Source organism: Seriola lalandi, unplaced genomic scaffold (genome assembly GCF_002814215.2).
Source record: "Seriola lalandi dorsalis isolate HSWRI2012SDOR001 ecotype SW California unplaced genomic scaffold, Sedor1 jcf7180002054829, whole genome shotgun sequence".
Lineage (NCBI taxonomy): Eukaryota > Metazoa > Chordata > Actinopteri > Carangiformes > Carangidae > Seriola > Seriola lalandi.
The window spans coordinates 328,179-346,631 of NW_019525382.1; the positions used below are offsets into that span (position 1 = coordinate 328,179).

Consider the following 18,453-nt stretch of genomic DNA (forward strand, 5'->3'; position numbering starts at 1 on the left):
ATGAGTGTAAAGATAGGCAACAGAGGGAAGTAATTAATGCTCTGTTATCTTTAGATAAACCTAATATAAAATAAAAACACACACTGTGAATTTAGACAAAGCAACACTCACACTCACACACAGACAGACACACACACACAGACACACACACACACACACACACACACACACACACACACACACACACAGAACAGTCAATCTATTATCCATTTCTGTAGCTGACATACATTACATCCATCTACAAACACCAGCCCCAAGCATGCTGTTCTGTTTTTTTTTTTACTCTAATGAGCTGTAAAAGTGTAGCACAAAAGGCACAGAGCACCAAAGCTCCCTAAGAAAAAACAACTAACTGAACTTTGCCTGAACTCAGCCAGAGGGTCATACCTGTGGCAAAAGCCTCCATGGGTGCCGTGCAGAAACGACAAATATGTTTTGCTCTGGTGTTTAAAAACTTGGAGCAAGGCGACAATACGTTCCCTGGAAAAAGCCTGAAAGAGTTGCAGATGATTTCCTTTCGGTCTCCTCAAAGACATGAGCGCACCTTGAAAAAAAGGTGAAAAAGACATTTCATTCCCATCCATTTGCGGAGGCATGTTGAAACAGAAGTGTAGGGGCCAATTACTCAAGGTGAAGAGAATGAGTCATACAGCGAGGACATGGTGATGAGGCCCCGTCTCAGTGAACTGGGAAACTTTTTTTCATTACAGTTATTATCTCCGTATATGTGACATATTCAATTCATTTCACAGTGTTGCCATTTTGCTAATTCTTGTAATGAGGTAGACACATTGACGGGTCACACTGGTTGTTATTTTTGAAAACATGTTTTATTGGCAGTTTAGGGATCATCACAAAACAACACAGTGACATGAAATGCTCCTATAATGAACACATCCAAATCGTCCCCTCCAGACTCTTAGCATAAGGGATCAGTGGCTACAATGGCTGTAAAATGTGTCTGTCGAACCCCAAATGGAGAATTTGATCTTTTTTTTTAACTCCAAAAAAGACTCTCATATGAAGTTGGCGATGGGGGCATCGCTTTCTGCCAATCAGAGTATGCTACGATGAGCTATTACGGAGGCAAATGAGATTACATTTGCTGTCCTTACTGAGTGGAGAGAAACAGGAAATGGGGAGGCAGAGAGAGGGGGAACGACATGCAGTAAAGGGCCGTCCGATTCAGGATTTTAACCAGGGCTGACTGCAGCGAGGACTGTAGCTTCTATATATGGGGCGCCTGCACAACCCACAGCGCCACTTGACGCCCCATATTTTTGACATCTTTGACTATATCAAATATGGCAGTCTGTCTAAAATTTCTTGAAATCATTCTGAAATAAGGTTTCCACTTCTTCTCCTAGTCTTGGACATGACCAACACATATGAGATATGAGATGAAGAGCAACCTGGGAACATCTGTCACAAGTGTCCATATTGTGCCATATTCTGGTACATGTTGGAGAGTTGAGTCTAGATTTCCTGCAATGTGCCCTAATTGCATGAGCTGAACTTCTGCATAAGTTGAGCAAGATTTTATTTCTTCCAGTCTCCTGAGACCGCTGATTGTCAGACATGATACTGCCCAGGTCTGTTTCTCATTCTGCTTTAATCTTCAGCAAAGCCGGAGGTGTACCTGGAGCTAGGAGGTCATATAAAAAATGAAATATGCCATTTTGTCATTTTTGTCTCCCAGCAGAAGGTTCTGTAAAGGGTAGTGCATCTGAAAATGAAGAGACTTGTTGTTTGTTGGAATCAAATGTGATAAATTACAGTCGCTCTAACTGCATAGTTTTTCCTAAACATGCCTTAATTCAAATATTGAAAATAAAGGCTTTAAGTTGATGCTTTTATACAGAAAAGTTTAAAAATGAGCTGTTAGTCCTACCTTAAATTAGGAGCCTAGTAGTTAAGAAGGCCTCCCAAAACTTTACAGGCTAATTTCCTGCTGAGCAACAGACTGTGGATACAGTTTCACCCTACTTGCTGAGCCAGTGGAATAAATACCAGTAATATAAAAAAAAATGTAGTTCATCAAATGATCTTTGCCCTTTAGACAAAAACAATTAGGTTCAAAATTTCTTTGAGTCCTTATTACATTCAAATTAATCAACAGCTCAACTCCTCCAAGGACCTAACTGAAATTTATATACTCTTATAATACTGCTGTCATTTCAAAATAACTTTGTCGACCCACTGGAGAGCTGTTCATTATACTCCCTTGTCCCTAACATAATCCCACGCTCTGACAGTCCAACAGTAACATAAAGGCCACAGTTAAGCAGTCAATGTTTCACAGAAGTCCACATGGCCATTGTCACAGAGGAGGTTGTGCTCCTTTCTTTAATGAAACATGACTAAGCTGTGCTCTCCCCATCTTGCAGTGCCTTAAGAGGCCTTCTTAATGCTAATTAAAATGTATCAGCTCACACAAATAACTAAACAGGGAGGCAGACAACTCAGAGCCCATGAAAAATAAAAAGTCAATGTGATCAATAAGGAGTTCAAAGGGAAATGATCAAGTTAGCACCTAAATTGTCCATTCTAAACAGACTTTACAGACTGTGCCTCACCTTTGGCTTTCCTTCCAAATAAATTGGTAGCTACTGTAATCTAGCAAAACCTTCGTCTGTATGATTGTCTGGCTTGTTACCCTATTGAACCTTGTATTGTGCTCTGAGGTCTCAGAAATTGCTTTGGTGATTACAGTGTGACCATAACTGCAAGAACTGAGGGCCTGAGCTATGAAAATTATGTTGTAATAAAGCTTTTCTTTAAGAATACAACCAGATTCCATATGACTACTCCAACGTATATTGTACTTTCTTGAAGATGAGATGATGAAGAACATCACACACAGACTGATTTAATCCCATAGACCCATAAACATGACATAAAGAACAGAGGCAGAGAGCCCTTTTTTATCATGTGGAGAACTTCACTGGATACAGTGGTTAGTGAGTACCCTCTTTTTTTGTGGCTCATACTTACGTGTTCAGGCTGACAATGCAAATGTCAGTGTGCGGATCCACTAAGGTGAGAGGTTGAACATGTAGAGCCCTGTTAGATGGCTCCACTAAAACTAGAATCATAACACATTATCATCATTCTACAGCCTAAACTCAGTTTCCCAGCTCCTACTGGAATGTGATTTCACTGTGTTCAAATGGACATGTTTACCAGGAGGATTTAATGGTTCAACTGCAGATGGTTTCATGTATCCTTAATCATTACTGTGAAATTCACTCAAGAGCATCACAGAGCAGATACCACTGTCAAGTTTTATCCTCTGCCATCACTCTTATGCTCTGTTTCCCATTACAGAACCATTATCCCTATGATACTAAGCCTATTTTCTGATGAACTGACTGTTTTAACTGAAATCTGAGGCCAAAGTCCAAATGAGAGTTTTTAGAAACTGGAAATATAGGACATAAATTTGAAGACTTACAAAGTTTACAGCTCTTGAAGTTTGTAGACCATGAAAAGTGAGTGTTTCTAAATACAAGCCAAGTCATTATCTAACTAATTCTTAGCAGAAACATTCCTTGTCCTTGTGTGGGCATGCATAGAAAAAAAAAACACAGAAACACAAAACACAAAATTGCATCCTCCTCCATCACTGGATAAAAAACCTCATTATGAATGCTTTGAGCAGCAAACATCACAGAGAAAAGAATTATTAATAATATTCTCTCTATTATTTTTTATAAGAAATCCGATCACCTCTTCCATGATGACGACTGGTTTAAAATCATCGCTTTAAAAGTGAGACAAAGAAGCCAAGGAACTTCAATACTACTGCTCTCAAACATGAGTCATGGGCAACAAAAGCTTTTTAACTTTCCCTAAGCTTCATTCAAACTGAATGATACACCAGATAATAAATACACTGACACTTTTTTTAAAAAAGAAATTATCATTCATTGGAAGGGATGAATCAGAGAAAATTACACCAAAATACAACAATGTCCACACAAGCAGCAGAAAATCCCCTTTTGGTAAATCCAGAGAAAGCTGTCTTTTCAACTTTTCAAAAAAAATAAAAAAAATCCAAAACCTTATTTAGAAATATCAATCCATTATTTCCTCCCACTTTTCCTTCCATTTCTCTTTTGTGCTGCTGACATTTATGAGTACAAGAGCATTTTGCCGATCAGGACAATACCGTTGGTATAGGCTGAAGACACACTCAAGTACTTGGTGGAGGTTAGGTAAATACCTTGGTCATAGCAAATACTTTATGGGAAAAGGGAGAGAAATCTAGACGTGATAACCAGCAACAACAGTCAGAAGGCTTTCTTTTCATGGTTATGGTGAATGGTGCTAACTGGTTTTTAATTTCCACCTCTAGAACTGACATTTTTGATGAGTGGAAAATTGTACTTGTTGGTGTTTGTACATAAAACTGATTAATTCTGTGGGGACCTTGAATGTCTGTATGTTATTCTTATTATTTTTTGGTAGTCCATCCTATATTGTAGACAGTTTTAACTTTCCACTAACACTAGTGTAGAGTGGTTATTCAGCAGAGCCATCCCTGGCTAAGTGTCAAATGTAAACAGAGAAGGCTGGGACATTAACAGTGAAGAGAGAGGAGAGGGAGAAATGGTGGATTGGTAAGTGAAAGTGAGAGAAAAGCGCTGGAGTGAGAGGGGAAAATGAGAGAGAAGCCCTTCTTCCCTCTGCAACAGGGACCTGTTTTAATAGCAGCAATCATTCAGAGGTAGAGCCCTGCTTGGACACAGAGAGACAGAAAGGATGGAGGGAACATAAGACAGATTATAGGAAATAACAGCACAAGGGCATAAACGCAGGAGTCATGTCGCAGCACAATTTTAAAATGCCACCGTTTACTGCTGGCAGATGCTTGAACAGGCAGTCCCCAGCAGGGATAAAAAATGCAGGAAATTTCCACCACACAAGATAACTTCAGTACTCAAGTTTTATAAGTATCAGGGTGTAGAGTGAAGCTTAATTTGCTGTGGTTAAAGCCACAGCATTTAGTATTTATTTCATCAATATAACATGTCTAAGTGTGCAGGTTCCTTTTGTTGGTGTATTAAAACTAAATGTGTATGTCACAGCTAAAAAGCAGGGCAAGGCATTTCTAATGGTCTAATTAGCATAGAGACAGCAAATGCGGATCTTATACATCATGTAAATGAATCTGAATGGATATTGTTCTTCAGTGTGGTTATCAGAATAAAGAAATACCTATTGATATCCTGCAGATGGCAGCAAAGGCATTTGAGAGAACTGACGTTGCCATTTTTATTTCTTCAGGGGAGAGGCAGTATTCAGTCTAAACAGTTTAGAAAGGATGGATTTAAAGTGCAATGATACTGGTAAAATATTTTTTTCTAGCTGTACTCTTTTGTCGTGAAGTGGTTTAAATGTGTATATTTTATCTGTCTATCATTCTATTGATCCATCTATCCGCTCGTCTTTGTCCATCAACGTCATACTGGTGTTTCATCACCCTGTGCTTGACTCATGGTAGTGACATTCGGTGATAATGATTTGACAGGTAGATGGAGTAGATCTATCACTTGTGCTTGGAAAATACCCCGAGGTAAGAAGAGATACTGCTGTCTCTACATTTTATTTATTTATTATAGCTCCTCAGCTGCTCATTTACATTATCAAGATCTCAAGGCAGAGCTGCTTTCTCCTCGGTGAATCAGTAGGCATGTGGTATGGTACCCCTCTGACACCTTTACTATTCTGGCTGGGGTTCAAATGTCGGTAAATCTCTTATTATAAAAGATGGTCATAAACACCTAATGGTCTGTCATGAATATTTTAAAGCTCTGAATATCATACAGAAATGACCTCTGGAAAGCCACAACCTTAACAAGGCCCATCTCAGACAGATTCTCAGGTCACACAGACCTCCGCAACCGGTGCACCATGAGGCCCGTTCTTCTGGGTCTTCTGGCTTTTTTTTTTTTTTTTCGTGGCATGATTGGATTGATTTGTCATTTGAAACAGAAAGAGCTTGGCCACGGGGCTGTGGATAATCCAATTTATCGCTTTGCCATTTATTACAAATTTCTGTGGCTTTTGGGTCCACTGTCACATCGATTCGTTGATTGCTTGCTTAGCTGGGTCCTAATGAGCTGCTGTCTGAATCACTGCATAATCACCGCCCTAATTCACTTCCTCGCCTACCCTCACACTCGGTCTGTTGGCTCGCCACTATTAGAAAAGAATGGACTGAAACACAGCTCTCTGAGCAGACAATTAGTAACATCATCCTTGAAACGGGATGTCGTTCGGCGTATATTACCCTTTAATAAATGACAATCTTCTTGTGACTTAGCAGAATGTTGTCACAGATTGCCGTTTCAGGTGATGAGGAGCTCTTCTATGTGTGGTGTGAATCAAATGGTCATGAGCAGTGTAGTCCTGAGGGAGCCAGTCTTGTGAGGGCTTGAAATACTGGGATGGTTAACCACACCACCACAAAAGTCTAATCTTTAATGATTGAAGGTAAGGTAATGTTTTTAAATTTCATGCATGCATACCAAATACTTACTTTTTAATTACCTTCAAAGGTGGTAAACAAATGACTGCTCTATTCTCCAGTCTGTATACCCATTAAAGGTCCCATATAAAGTGAGATTTCCATGTCTTTTTCGGTTATAAAGCAGGTCTAGGCTCTATATTAATATTGTGAAAGTATCAAAGCGCTCAGTCCACAGAGAGATGCGCACACACTGTATTCAGAAACTGAGACTTAAAACGAGCTGTCAGGACTTTTGTGACGTCACAACAAAGCAACCACTGCCCTCAGTCACACCCCAAGTCCAGCCGACCCGGATCCACTGCCCAGCCGTGCAGGATTTGGTTTCCTTGAGTGTTTACTTTAAATCTGCTATATTTTTATCCAACCACTCAGAAAACCATAAGAGAGTCTCTGAGCCTCTCTTCTGATTGGCTCACCAACCTGTTATTGCCAGAACAGCCAGAGTGAAGCCGGAGGGAGGAGATGTAAAACTACACTGAGAGAGTTTTTGGTACTTAAAACCACAAATTTATCTTCTCATGGATATCAACACTTTAAATGTTCAAACTTTAAAATATGGGACCTTTAACTTCACTGCAAGTACAGTGAAAAGTGGATGAGTACCCTGGACTTTCACTGTAGTATGGAATTTTTCTGACACATTTTCAATGTTTTGTCTTGATGGTAGTGAACTGTGACGAAAAAAGTTTCAGCCATTATGTATACTGGGATTCCTTATGCTTGCTTTTCAGAAAAGTGTCCTCCTCCCCCTATACTTGACATGTTTGTGTTGGTATACGTACCCAGTAAGTATTGTGTTGCCACCCTGTACATACTATATAATTACACAGTAATTTACAAGCTGTAATCTAAGGCTAGGGTAAGGCAAACACAGTAAGGTTTGGCACAACACATCCCCTTCGCTTGCAGACATTTTGCTTTGACGTTATCAGATATCTGGAGAGCCACACTCTGGAATGGATGACAGAGCAAATACCACCAGGTGAAGGTTTACCTCTGCACCAATATTGGCCTGTGTGGGTGGCATTTATCAAGCTTGAAGAGGGGCTTACGAACACATTGGGATATGTTTGTGAAGAGGCTGGTGGATAAATATAGGAAGGAAGCTAATCAAGACATCTATCAACAAAAGAAGTACACCATTTGTGTGCTTCATCACTTGTCCTACGAGCTCTTGTGGCAGAGAAGTGGTGCAATTCAAGTATAGTTAAAGAACTCTCAGCAGCTATATGCATATCAAACACAGACAGGGATGTAGGAGGAGAGATATCTTGAAAAATCACACCGTCACACAAAATCACAGGCAAAATGATTTTCAGACAACATTTCTTTAATACAAAGTCAACATATCTACATACACAGTGGCTTTAAACCAATTATTGTTTCAGTTAGAAGTAACAGTTTGAAAGTGATAGCACTTGGCCCTCATACAAAGGAAAAACTATTTTGCTGAGTTTGGGTTCTTTTTCATTTTGTCGGTATGTACTGTATATGTTCTATTCTTTTTGATGTCATTTTTTGTTAGTGTTGTTTTTTTGTTAGTCCCCCCCCACCCCACCCCCAAATATTCGGCAACATATTCCGGTAAATTTGGCGGCTGTTTTCAAAAGTCTAGCATCTTTACATGAAGTCAAAAGAGTAACACATTGCACAAGCTTCCAAAGACTTCCACGGTTTCAGTTTTGGCATGGGCCCCATTTACTAGTCTTTTTGAGTTCCAGAAGTCCTCAGTTCAGGATTTTAGTTCATTATGAAACATCTCAAGGTTCCCACTGTTCAGAAATGATGTGCTGAAAATGTGAATTTGCAGCAAGTTTTTGGTTGTCTTGGTCTTCCCTTGGTTGCACCGCACTGCTGTTTCAGTGAGTCCTGATTTCTTTCTGCATCCCATAACGAAACATGGTCGAACAAAAACACAAGAGTATGGTTCTATACAAGGCATAAAAATGCACTAGGAAGAAAATGAATCAACATGTTGTGTTGCAACTGAACTATTTGTGGCCTTTAGCGTAGCTGCATTTGTCCATCAGCCAATGATATATTCGTGGTTGACACCTTGGCATATTAGGCAGTTGGACAGCTGGGGAGTTTTTGGGGGTTTGTGGGAAAGTTTTAAGGAATGAAGAACACCTTTGGGTGCTATTGTTTCTCAGTAGTAGTCAAGAAATTTTGAATCTACACCTGTGTAGCCTTTTTTTGTTAGGAATTCAGGGCTTTAGTGTTCTAATTATTTAAACACTATCAGGTTTTAAACCCCTCTGGTTGCTTTAGTTTCATGGTGTGAAAGAGAGAAGTCCATCTTATCTCTAATAGACTCATGCTATTGCCAGGGCAGGAAAAAAAGTTCTTGTCCACATTAATATAACAGATCCTTGAATTTATGGTTGATTACAAATTCAAATGGTAAGGTGGTAGAGTGGAGTAACCTCTCAGCAGATCACTGATGCTGATTCCATGCCCTCACTGAGGCAATAGGTGTGGCAAAACAAAGCTGGCATAGTTCCCAGTTTAACTACTAACAGGGGAAATTAAAGGCAGGAAAAAAAAAAAAGCGAGTGGTAATTAAAGACCAGGGAGCAGGGCTGGAGAAAGGAGGAGAGAAAACAGGCTTTACAAACACCAGGAAGTTGGATATGAGCAGAACCTCAATCTTTGTAGTTCTTTACCCATTTAAAGTATGAGATCTTGAGGGTCAAATGATACAAATACATATAATCTATATATTTGTTTATTTACAGGTATATTCTAGATCATAGTGGATATCTAACAAAATGAATGACCACATTATGTCTGAAAATAATAACGTAAAAAAGAGAAAGAACTTAGGATTTTTCCTTAAAAACTGTGAGGGTCATAGTCTGTACATGATCATTCAAGGTACAGTTCGTCAAGTTGGGCTGATATAGATAACAAAAAGGTCAATTATGAAATTTTTGATTGATTAGATATTATGTAGACCAGTTGATCAACAGTTGCTCAAAGAAAAAAATCAAAAAGAATACTAATGCCTACAAGTTTATGATAATAAAGAATCTCAAAAAGATTTAAAAATGGCATCTCCTCATCGGCACAGGATCTACCCAGGGGTAGAAGTTAAACATTGGTGAGTGGAGGCAGAGGATTCAGGCATAGCGCTAACATATCCTCTGCTTTTTCTAAAGAAACACACAAGGTTTTACAAGAAATACAAAAAAAAAACAAACTCACAAACAAAAGAAACTGGCTGGTATAAAAAAAAAAAAAGATGATGAGGAGAAAAATTGAGTTCATACTAAGTGTTTGGATATATTTTTATATTCTGCTTTTAAATATATATGCATGTGTGAGTGTGCAGTATATGTATGTGTATATATACATATATATACAGTAGATATATGTATATAGATAGACATGCATGTATGCACACGTACACATACAGACATGTTGTTATACTTAACATTTCTACAGTGAAAAAATAGAATGTCTTTTAACGTAATATGAACAAATAAGCATTTCTCTTTTCCTGCTAATTTTAAAAAATGTGATACAACATCTCTGTTAAAAAACTAAACCAAAAAGAAAATAAAAAGTCAACTATGTAATGTAAAATAAGTTGTCATAATACAACATTAATGTTTTCATAATGTTACAATAACAATAAGGCTTTTTTGGAAATAAGAAAAGATTACACACAGTTCTGTCCATTGCTCTGGTTATTGTGCACACCCACCGGTAACCTCTGCAGAATCCGTACACTCGTTTATACCAAAGCGCTGATCTCAAAATGAAAACCTGGTGATTTCAAAAGCTCGATTTTTTTTTTCTTAATCAGACACATATACATTAGTGCGTCAACCTGCAGTTGTTTTTGGGGTATTTATTTCAAGTTTCCATTCTCTTTTTTCTTAGGGATGTGCAAGAAAAGTATTTAGTACCAAAGATTTTCATTATCACATCATGGCATTGAGATCCAACATGGCTGCCTGGTCCGGCTGTATCACCCACAGAGACATCATCTATAAAACGGAGGACAAAAACCAAAGCATCTACTTTGTTTATCCACCTGTTACCAAACACACATACAGTGGAACTAAAGGCCAATTTTTCAATCACAGGAACATAAAGCTTTGTAACTGCAACAGGCCTCTGCCACTTTTGAGTGTCTTGTACAATGAAATAGATGATTATAGAGGAGGCTTGAAATAAAAAACAAAAAAAAGGAGGGCTGGAAAAGACCGGTGGACGATGATGTCATGTGGATGCACTTTTTTTAGTCATGTCCGCCTGGGTGTGAGCGGTTAGCAGAGCTGGCATCTTTTGTTCGTCAGTTTCCTCTCCCTCAAGAGTCACACGTACAGCATACACACGATAAGCAGCATGTTTGGTTTTGACAGAGAAGAAAACGAAAAAAAAAAAAAAATCCTCATAAGACAAAAAAGTTCTAAACAATGATGATGAGCGTTGGTCACTGTACACAAAGAGAGCCCCAACTTTTGCGGCAATCCTTGTCTGGTTGTTCCGTTTATTCCAAAGCTTCTCACCCACCAGGTTTATCTCTTGTTCAAAATGGTGGATGTTAACACCGAAGCCCCATGATGCAATGGATCCAAAGAGAGGAGTGATTGTAAAAAATCTTGGGACACAGTTGCCATTTCTCCCACCTTGACCATCCACAAGACGACCCAGCCGCAGTGTCTTGCAACAGACGAGGTTTTCCCCCGAATCCTCTGGTGACTGAGACACAAGCCTCCTGGGACACTTTTTTTTCTTTTTTTTTCTTAATACTGTAAATACTTTGTGGTACTTTTCAACATCACTGTTGCTTGTGGCTTAAGATACTGATTTTGCAGAAGTTCACAATTCATAAAACTAACTGATCTCAAGATATGTTTTGCTGATTTCTTCCCAACAACCACGGACAGTGCCTTCTCTAAGCTCCTAGTGCTTAAGAACAGGCAATTATGTGATGTGTACTTTAACAGTTGAGTGTTTTTCCACACGCATTACGTGTATCATTAGTGGAACAGTGTAAAACTCAAGATTTACTTAATGCCAGATGAAACAAGCATTTTTTCTTTTTTTTTTTTTGTCCCATCTTGTTTGGGTGACCAGAGTTTGGGGAAAACCACTTGTGTTCACATAGGCAACCTCATTTTGGTCATTTCTCTGGATATCATTCACAAAATGTGTTGATACAAATACTTGAACCCCTTTGACACCCAGGCATATCAAAAAAACAAGAAAGTCACCCCGTCTTGGCTACATCCATCTGCCTCTCACTGATTTTTGCTGTTGCCTTCTCCTTCTTTATCTGTTGCTTGTTACCGTTGTATCACGAAGATATTTTTGAGAAGAGAAATGTCCACGAATGTTTACAATGTCCTCCACATTGAAACACTTGAGGTAAGGTAAGCAGTCTGACACTTTGATCGACTCCCGCCCCAAAGCTTGAGCCACAGCTTCTGGTTCCTCTCCTGATGAAGATCGTCTTTTCTTGATGATGGGCAATTTTTCCTCGCTTCCTCGAGAAGGGTCTCTTGGTCGAATTGGAATTAAAATCTAGAGTGAATCTGTTGGGCATTGACTTCTAAAAATCTACATTAGGATCCTGTTTGGTGTGTCTGAATTAGCGGTGGTGTTATCGTCGTCTGCTGTCGTCGTTTCAAATTTCAAAGTTACTATGGCTCAGGAGACTGTTGAGGGGGGGGCGACAGGATTCTGGGGGGAAGAGATGGCTTTTTACGTTGCATAGTGATCAAAGCTTCCTAAGTACTCCAGAGCTGCGTGATAGCAGAATTGGTACTCATCCTGTGTGAGAGAGAAGAAACACAAAACACAAAAAAAAAACATCAGAAATCAATATCTCAGCAGGAGTTTGAAGATTTTGCTATGATAATGAGAAATTAACAATTTAAAAATAAAACTAATTACAGTACTTGTCTGACGAGACGAAATTATAGATCTGAGAAGTAGTTTTTACGACATTCTTTACACAATGAGATCAAGGAAACTACACAGAGGTGATTTAATATAGTTAATATAGTTTTATTGAACTGAGTTTTGTGTGTGTTTGTGATCTCCAACCTCAGTCTGAACCATGGCTGGCCTCTGTGTCCGGAGCATCTTCACTGTCTGGAAGATATCGACCACACCTTCATAGCGCATTCTCTCCAGGACGATGCTGAGGGTGATGAAAACTCCAGTCCTGCCCACGCCAGCACTAGAAACACACAATTATAAAATGAATTAGTAAGGATATGTCTCGCTGGCTGAATGGTGAATTTTTATTCGTACTAGGGAAATGTGTCTTTCTGTTATGTCTTGCACTCCCTGAGGTCCTCTAGTCTCTTCCCATGTATGTACTTTGTTATTTATGATCTACATCAGTCTAACCATGACCTGCAAAATAACGTTCATGTTTAAATAATTTCCATCCTAAATTTCCTCTAAAATGCATGCTGTATCTACAACCAGACTCTGTCATAACAACTTTGCACACTGGCTCGCTGTGAATACCTGAAACAGTTAAAACTGCCTGAAAACTTAAGACAGCCAGCGATGCTGTGGCAGTCCAGCGCGTCGATGCGGATAGCAAGGACGCAATCTGCATGTGAGAACTCCATGAATCCACTCTAATGTGTGCCCGCGTTCTCGTTGAGCCCAAAATGAGCGCTCAAGGACACACAGACGCTCTCCAAATCACGCAACACAAACAACCGAACAAACATTTTGTCTCATTAAGCCCCTCCTCCCATGTGTCGAGAAACTCAGCCTGCTGCCGCTCTCCAGAAATACAGTCTGAGTCTTAACTCAGATCCTGAAATACTTGAGAGCTGCCTCTCTAAGCTGCTTTGCTGTGAAATAACTTCCACTTCACCAATGGAACAATAATTGATATGACAACAGATTTATTTGGGCTCCTTCCAGCCTCTGATGCTGTGTCGCTGAATGAAGAGTGAAAGCGATGGCTGCTAGCACACACTTTGAGTTTGTGTGTGAGTATCCCTACAAGTGTGTGTGTGTGTGTGTGTGTGTGTGTGTGTGTGTGTGTGTTGGAGGACACAGCTAGACACAGGCCAAAAGATGACATGTCATCTGACAATAAATCAAACGATATCGAACGTGGTAGTTATTGAGCCTAATCATGCAGAACGTACGACCACCGCAAACACATACACACCCACATGCGACCACCCACTAACCAACCCCCACACCGCAGCATCTCTCAGCCCACCCAAAGCCTCTTCCTGAGAGTCAGTCACAGCTTGTCACATGGACTCTTAAACTCCCTCAGAGCTCCTCTCCCTGTCTTTCTTTCTCTCTCTCTCTTTCTCTCGCTCTCTCTCCCTCTCCAGGAAGATCGACTCTCCAAGTCTGAAAGCTTGCCGGGCCGCTGCCGACTGAGAGGATTTGGTGTCCCCATTCACAGGAAGTAATCAGGCAATTAATGACAAAAAGCATGTGGGTCTATTAGATAGTGGCTGAGGAGGAGAGAAACGAAGGAGGAGGAAGAAAAGAGGGTGGGAGTGGAAGAAACGAGGGCTGGGAGGATGAATGGATGAATAGATGGAAAAAGAGGAGAGAGGGAGAACTCAAGTGAATTGAATTGAGAGAGAGAGAGAGAGAGAGAGAGAGAGAGGGGGGATTAAGAAATAGACAGATGGATGACAGACGGGAAAGGCTGGTGACAGAAGACGAAAGAGTAAGAGAAAAGGAAGGCATAAGCTCTAAACTCGGAGATGACAAAGCCTGAAGGAGGATGGAGGGAGGACGAGGAGGAGGAGAAGGAGGTGGCGGGATATCTGCATTTAGACAAAGTGACATCTACTTGTGAAAAAAAAAGATAAAAAGCCAAATGAATGAACAAAAAGTATTTAAAAAGGACTGCAGGTAAGTTGAGCACATGATGAACAGCACTACATTTTAACGATGTAAGCTGAAGCAGTTCTGTGTTAATCCTCCAAACATCAAGCAGAGTTCACTGTGATGTGTCAAGGATGCCTTAATTGTGCATTTGGCCGCTGAATAAAGCGTGGTCAAGTGACTCCTGTAGTCCACTTTAATGGGCCTGTGTTCCTTTTCGTCCATTACTCCAGTCCTGCGATTCCTCCTGCAATAGCTGATCCTCTCGCTTTAAGACAGCTCTCTCCCCCTCCAATAATGGCCTCATAGAAGGAAGGAATAACTCAGTCTTATTGGAGCTTCCCTGACACATCTTACAACTCCCAGAGGGCCATTTGATGGCTGGTGACATCATTGTTTTTAATACAGGGGAGGTGATGTTATGTTTTGGTGATGTCATGGCGCCTGTGCGATAGAAATGTGGAGAAAAAAGTGACACCGGCTCCGTTCCAAAAGTAAAACATGTTCAGGAGACAGCAAGGAAATAATTCATTGTGTTAATACCTTTGTTTGTTTATCACAGTCAAAGGCAAAGCTTTTTCTGAATGCCAATCAAACCATGAAACACCGTGTACAATGGACCACATGCAGGCAAGTGTCTTCGTTAATGGAATTTCAAGACATTTCTTTTTTTTTATTTCTTTCCCTTTTTCTTGCAGCGCAAATAAAAACAGAGCCGTGAATGATGTCCATTGTCTGGCTACAAAAGGTAACAACTCATTCAGACTGATCTCGCTCAAGGTCTGTCAATGAATAAGAATAATCTGAGGTCTTGGTGGTGACCACCACCAAATATCAAATTCTACTTGAGTCTAGCATGTCGAGTTAATGATGAAGGTTACCTTGGAAGCTACACTCGAGGTGATCAAAATGCATCACAGAGCGATCATAAAACCCCAAAAGAATGGCTGTATCAGTTCATGTGCCTCCTCTTTGCAAATGCCAAGCCGCATCTCAGTCTTATCAATTATGGAGGAGATGGGCCTGTGGATGTGCAGTGGTAGTTTACTGCGGTGGCAAAAAAGAGAGGAGGGATCATATCTGATGATGCTGTTGGAGCTGCACCGCAGGAGGTGCCGCGCTGCAAAACAATAACCACCATAAGAAGTGATTTAATCTTGTCTTTTGATAGTTAAAGCCTTATATCATTTTCAAGAAAGGAAAGTGTGTCTTAGGGGTGCAGTTTGAGGCGAAACAACTTGCAATCCCTGGTATTACGGCATATCACGCCCCTGTGTTCAAGAAAACCTTTATCATAATATGCTATTTTCGGATCTTGGATATTTAATATAATGCAGCAGAGAAAATATGGTCCAACATAGCATTGAGATGCCTTACCTGCAGTGGACAGAGATTGGTCCATCCTGTCCAAACTGCTCCTTGGTTTTATGCACCTGGCCAATGAAATCAATGAATCCCTCCCCAGATTTGGGGACGCCTTGCTCTGGCCAATCAGTAAACTGGAACTGCCTTACTGTCCTGGACTGGCCATCCTGCAAAATATAGAGGGAAGATGAGAAAGATTTGTAGGAGATTGTAGATCACATAAAGAAGCAAGGAGAGAGTAGATATATTTAAGGAACACAAAGAGGAAATAAAGCAAAGGCAGGTAGTGGCTTCACGGTGGAGCCTCTACACACAGAGCAAGACATCATTAGCTTAGAGCTTGTGGGTTTCACCATTAGTTTCTTCTGCGAACATAATGCAAACCAAGCAGCACAAAGTCTATGGGGCAATAAAAAATGAAGACAAATTGGTCTTTTAAAATGAAACCGTATCTGCCGGTGCTTCTTCTGCACAATGGCAATACAACAGATACACAGATGAAGTAAATGTACAATGACACACACATGTCACCACAGAGGGACAGTATGTCCTTTTCTCTCTCACATCACTCCTCTACCTCCAACCCCAATTGTCTCTATTTTCTCCTGCCGTTTTGTGTGTGTGTGTGTGTGTGTGTCTGTGCCGCATGAGTAGGTCCTAGTTAAAGCTAATCAATAGTGTATCTGCCATGACAAGCGTCTTCTCCCAGACACCATGTTGAATAGGATAATCCTGCGATGCGATCGATACAGCGACCTGATGGATGAGCCGAGCGAGGAAGGTAAGAAGCAAGAACGGAGGACTAACGGGGCAGGAGGTGGGATTGGACGATGAAAATTGGAAAGAAAAACCCTGACACACACAGACATGCCTGCTACACAAAATGTCAGTAACAATTTAATCTCATATCGATTCTTATAATCTTGTTTTAGAGGTGAGAGTTTTAAGTGGTGAGATAACTGAACTTGCCTCCAAAGCAAACAAAAAAAAAAAAAAAAAATTTAAATGCATTTTCACAATCAGGTTGGCAACACACGAGGACAAGGAGGAGGCGATCTGCTTTATTTTGAGAGAGCTGATTGTCAAGTCTGAGAATGCGCAGGCAACACTTGTGTCCTTGTGAAAGAATGTTTGTTCAAGGTGTCTCGGAGGGAACACGAAAGTGAGCAGTGAGAAGCGTTTCTGCATTTTGAGACTCGCTCGCCGCTTGATGCCACCAGTAATTAAGACAACCAGGTGTTCATTCCTCCTGTTGATTCTCACGTCTCTGCGCAACAGACTCCAGTTTAGACATGATGTGTCATTCTCACACATTCTCCTCCAGTTTGTTCACACAACACAGGCACAATTCAATGAACCCTCAGTTTGGCGACTAAACTGCGATCCGTTTTGTCCTTTCTGTTATCCCACTATTAGATGGTAGAGAATTATGGATTCTAAAATTGTATTTATAGTAATTATGTCTAAACTGTGTTGTAGAATCAATGTAATAAGCAGGAATCTGAAGTTGCACTGAGAAAGAGATATTTTCACCTCCGATAAATTGTTCAGAAACAGAATTATGCCCCCCCCCCCATAGATAATTCTCCGCACTTGTTTGAGTACCTTGATAATGATGAACAAATTACATTTTTGCCCGGAGCCAGTGAAGTGGTAAATAGACAGAAAGTTAATAATCAATGTGTTGTGTAACTGGCTACAACCTTGGAATGGTTGGAAACTATGCTTTGTTTAAGGGTCTAACTGCAAACAACTGCTCCTAACAACACACATAAGAAAAACCTGCATGCATTTATGGAGGCATTGAATGTCTCTAATGAAAGCATAGTGCTAAAAATTTGGATTATAGCTGTTATATTTGTCTCTTGAATGAGATGCTTTGTCAGGAACCATCAAGCGAATGGTGGTGCTCCTGTATTCTTAAGAATTAATCGTGTAACTGATGATAACAGACTGCCCACACTGGCAGATGGGTAAAAATAGCTAATGTTTTTTTCTTCTTGTTTCAAGGTATCATCCATTCTAACCAGCTATTACACATCAGATCAGCGGTGTTAAATAAACCTAATGTCCTTTTATTTGAGAGTGATCATGAAAAAAAAACAAAAAAAAACATGGTAATCTAATATTAAACGACCTCTGAATGTGTTGATGTAAACAATCACCTCAGGGTCTGTATTTATCATGGGTCATGGTGGCTGTGATACATGAATTCATTCATTCATCCATTCATTCATTCTAATTTTGGCCAGGGAGCTAACCACCCCCCTCTACTGCTAGCAGGCTAAATGCAGATGGTGACTAAATGTTGAATGTAGAGTATGTGAAGCACCTATATTTATATATTTTTTTATAGGATATACATAATCTGTCTATTGAATCCTTGAGCTAAGAATGTGAAGCCCTGCTGTCCTGTGTTGCTGTCTTATCTGTTGATATGTTTTTCACCGCTGCCGCCAAGATGTAGTCTTGTACTTTCATTGTACTTGACAAATACAACGATTTAGTTACTAATAAGTTAAGCTCCATATACCGACTCTCTTTGTACAAGATCTCATGTCTCCTTCCCTGTTTTATGACGCATTGCATGTTGTCTTTCTTTCGTTGCCTTTGTTTTTCATCTCAAAAACATTTTGCCTCAGCAGAGGGATTAAAAATGAAAGAGGGGCAAAGACAACAACACAATAAACCAAGCACGCCAAAGAATGAGA

At 40.1% G+C, this 18,453-nt stretch overlaps 1 protein-coding gene across 5 annotated transcripts in view; it reads right to left on the reverse strand.

The window, feature by feature from the left end:
* Positions 1–7,847: 7,847 nt before the first annotated feature.
* The window catches only part of ptprsa (protein tyrosine phosphatase receptor type Sa), a 175,987-nt gene continuing 165,381 nt past the window's right edge, over positions 7,848–18,453 (reverse strand). For all 5 annotated transcript variants that reach the window (XM_087179358.1, XM_087179356.1, XM_087179359.1 and 2 more), the window contains 3 exons: positions 15,755–15,909; positions 12,599–12,734; positions 7,848–12,322 (listed from right to left, as the gene is read on the reverse strand). In XM_087179358.1, coding sequence (XP_087035484.1) covers positions 12,254–12,322; positions 12,599–12,734; positions 15,755–15,909 — 360 coding nt within the window. In that variant the 3' untranslated portion in view covers positions 7,848–12,253. The remainder of the gene's footprint in view (positions 12,323–12,598; positions 12,735–15,754; positions 15,910–18,453) is intronic.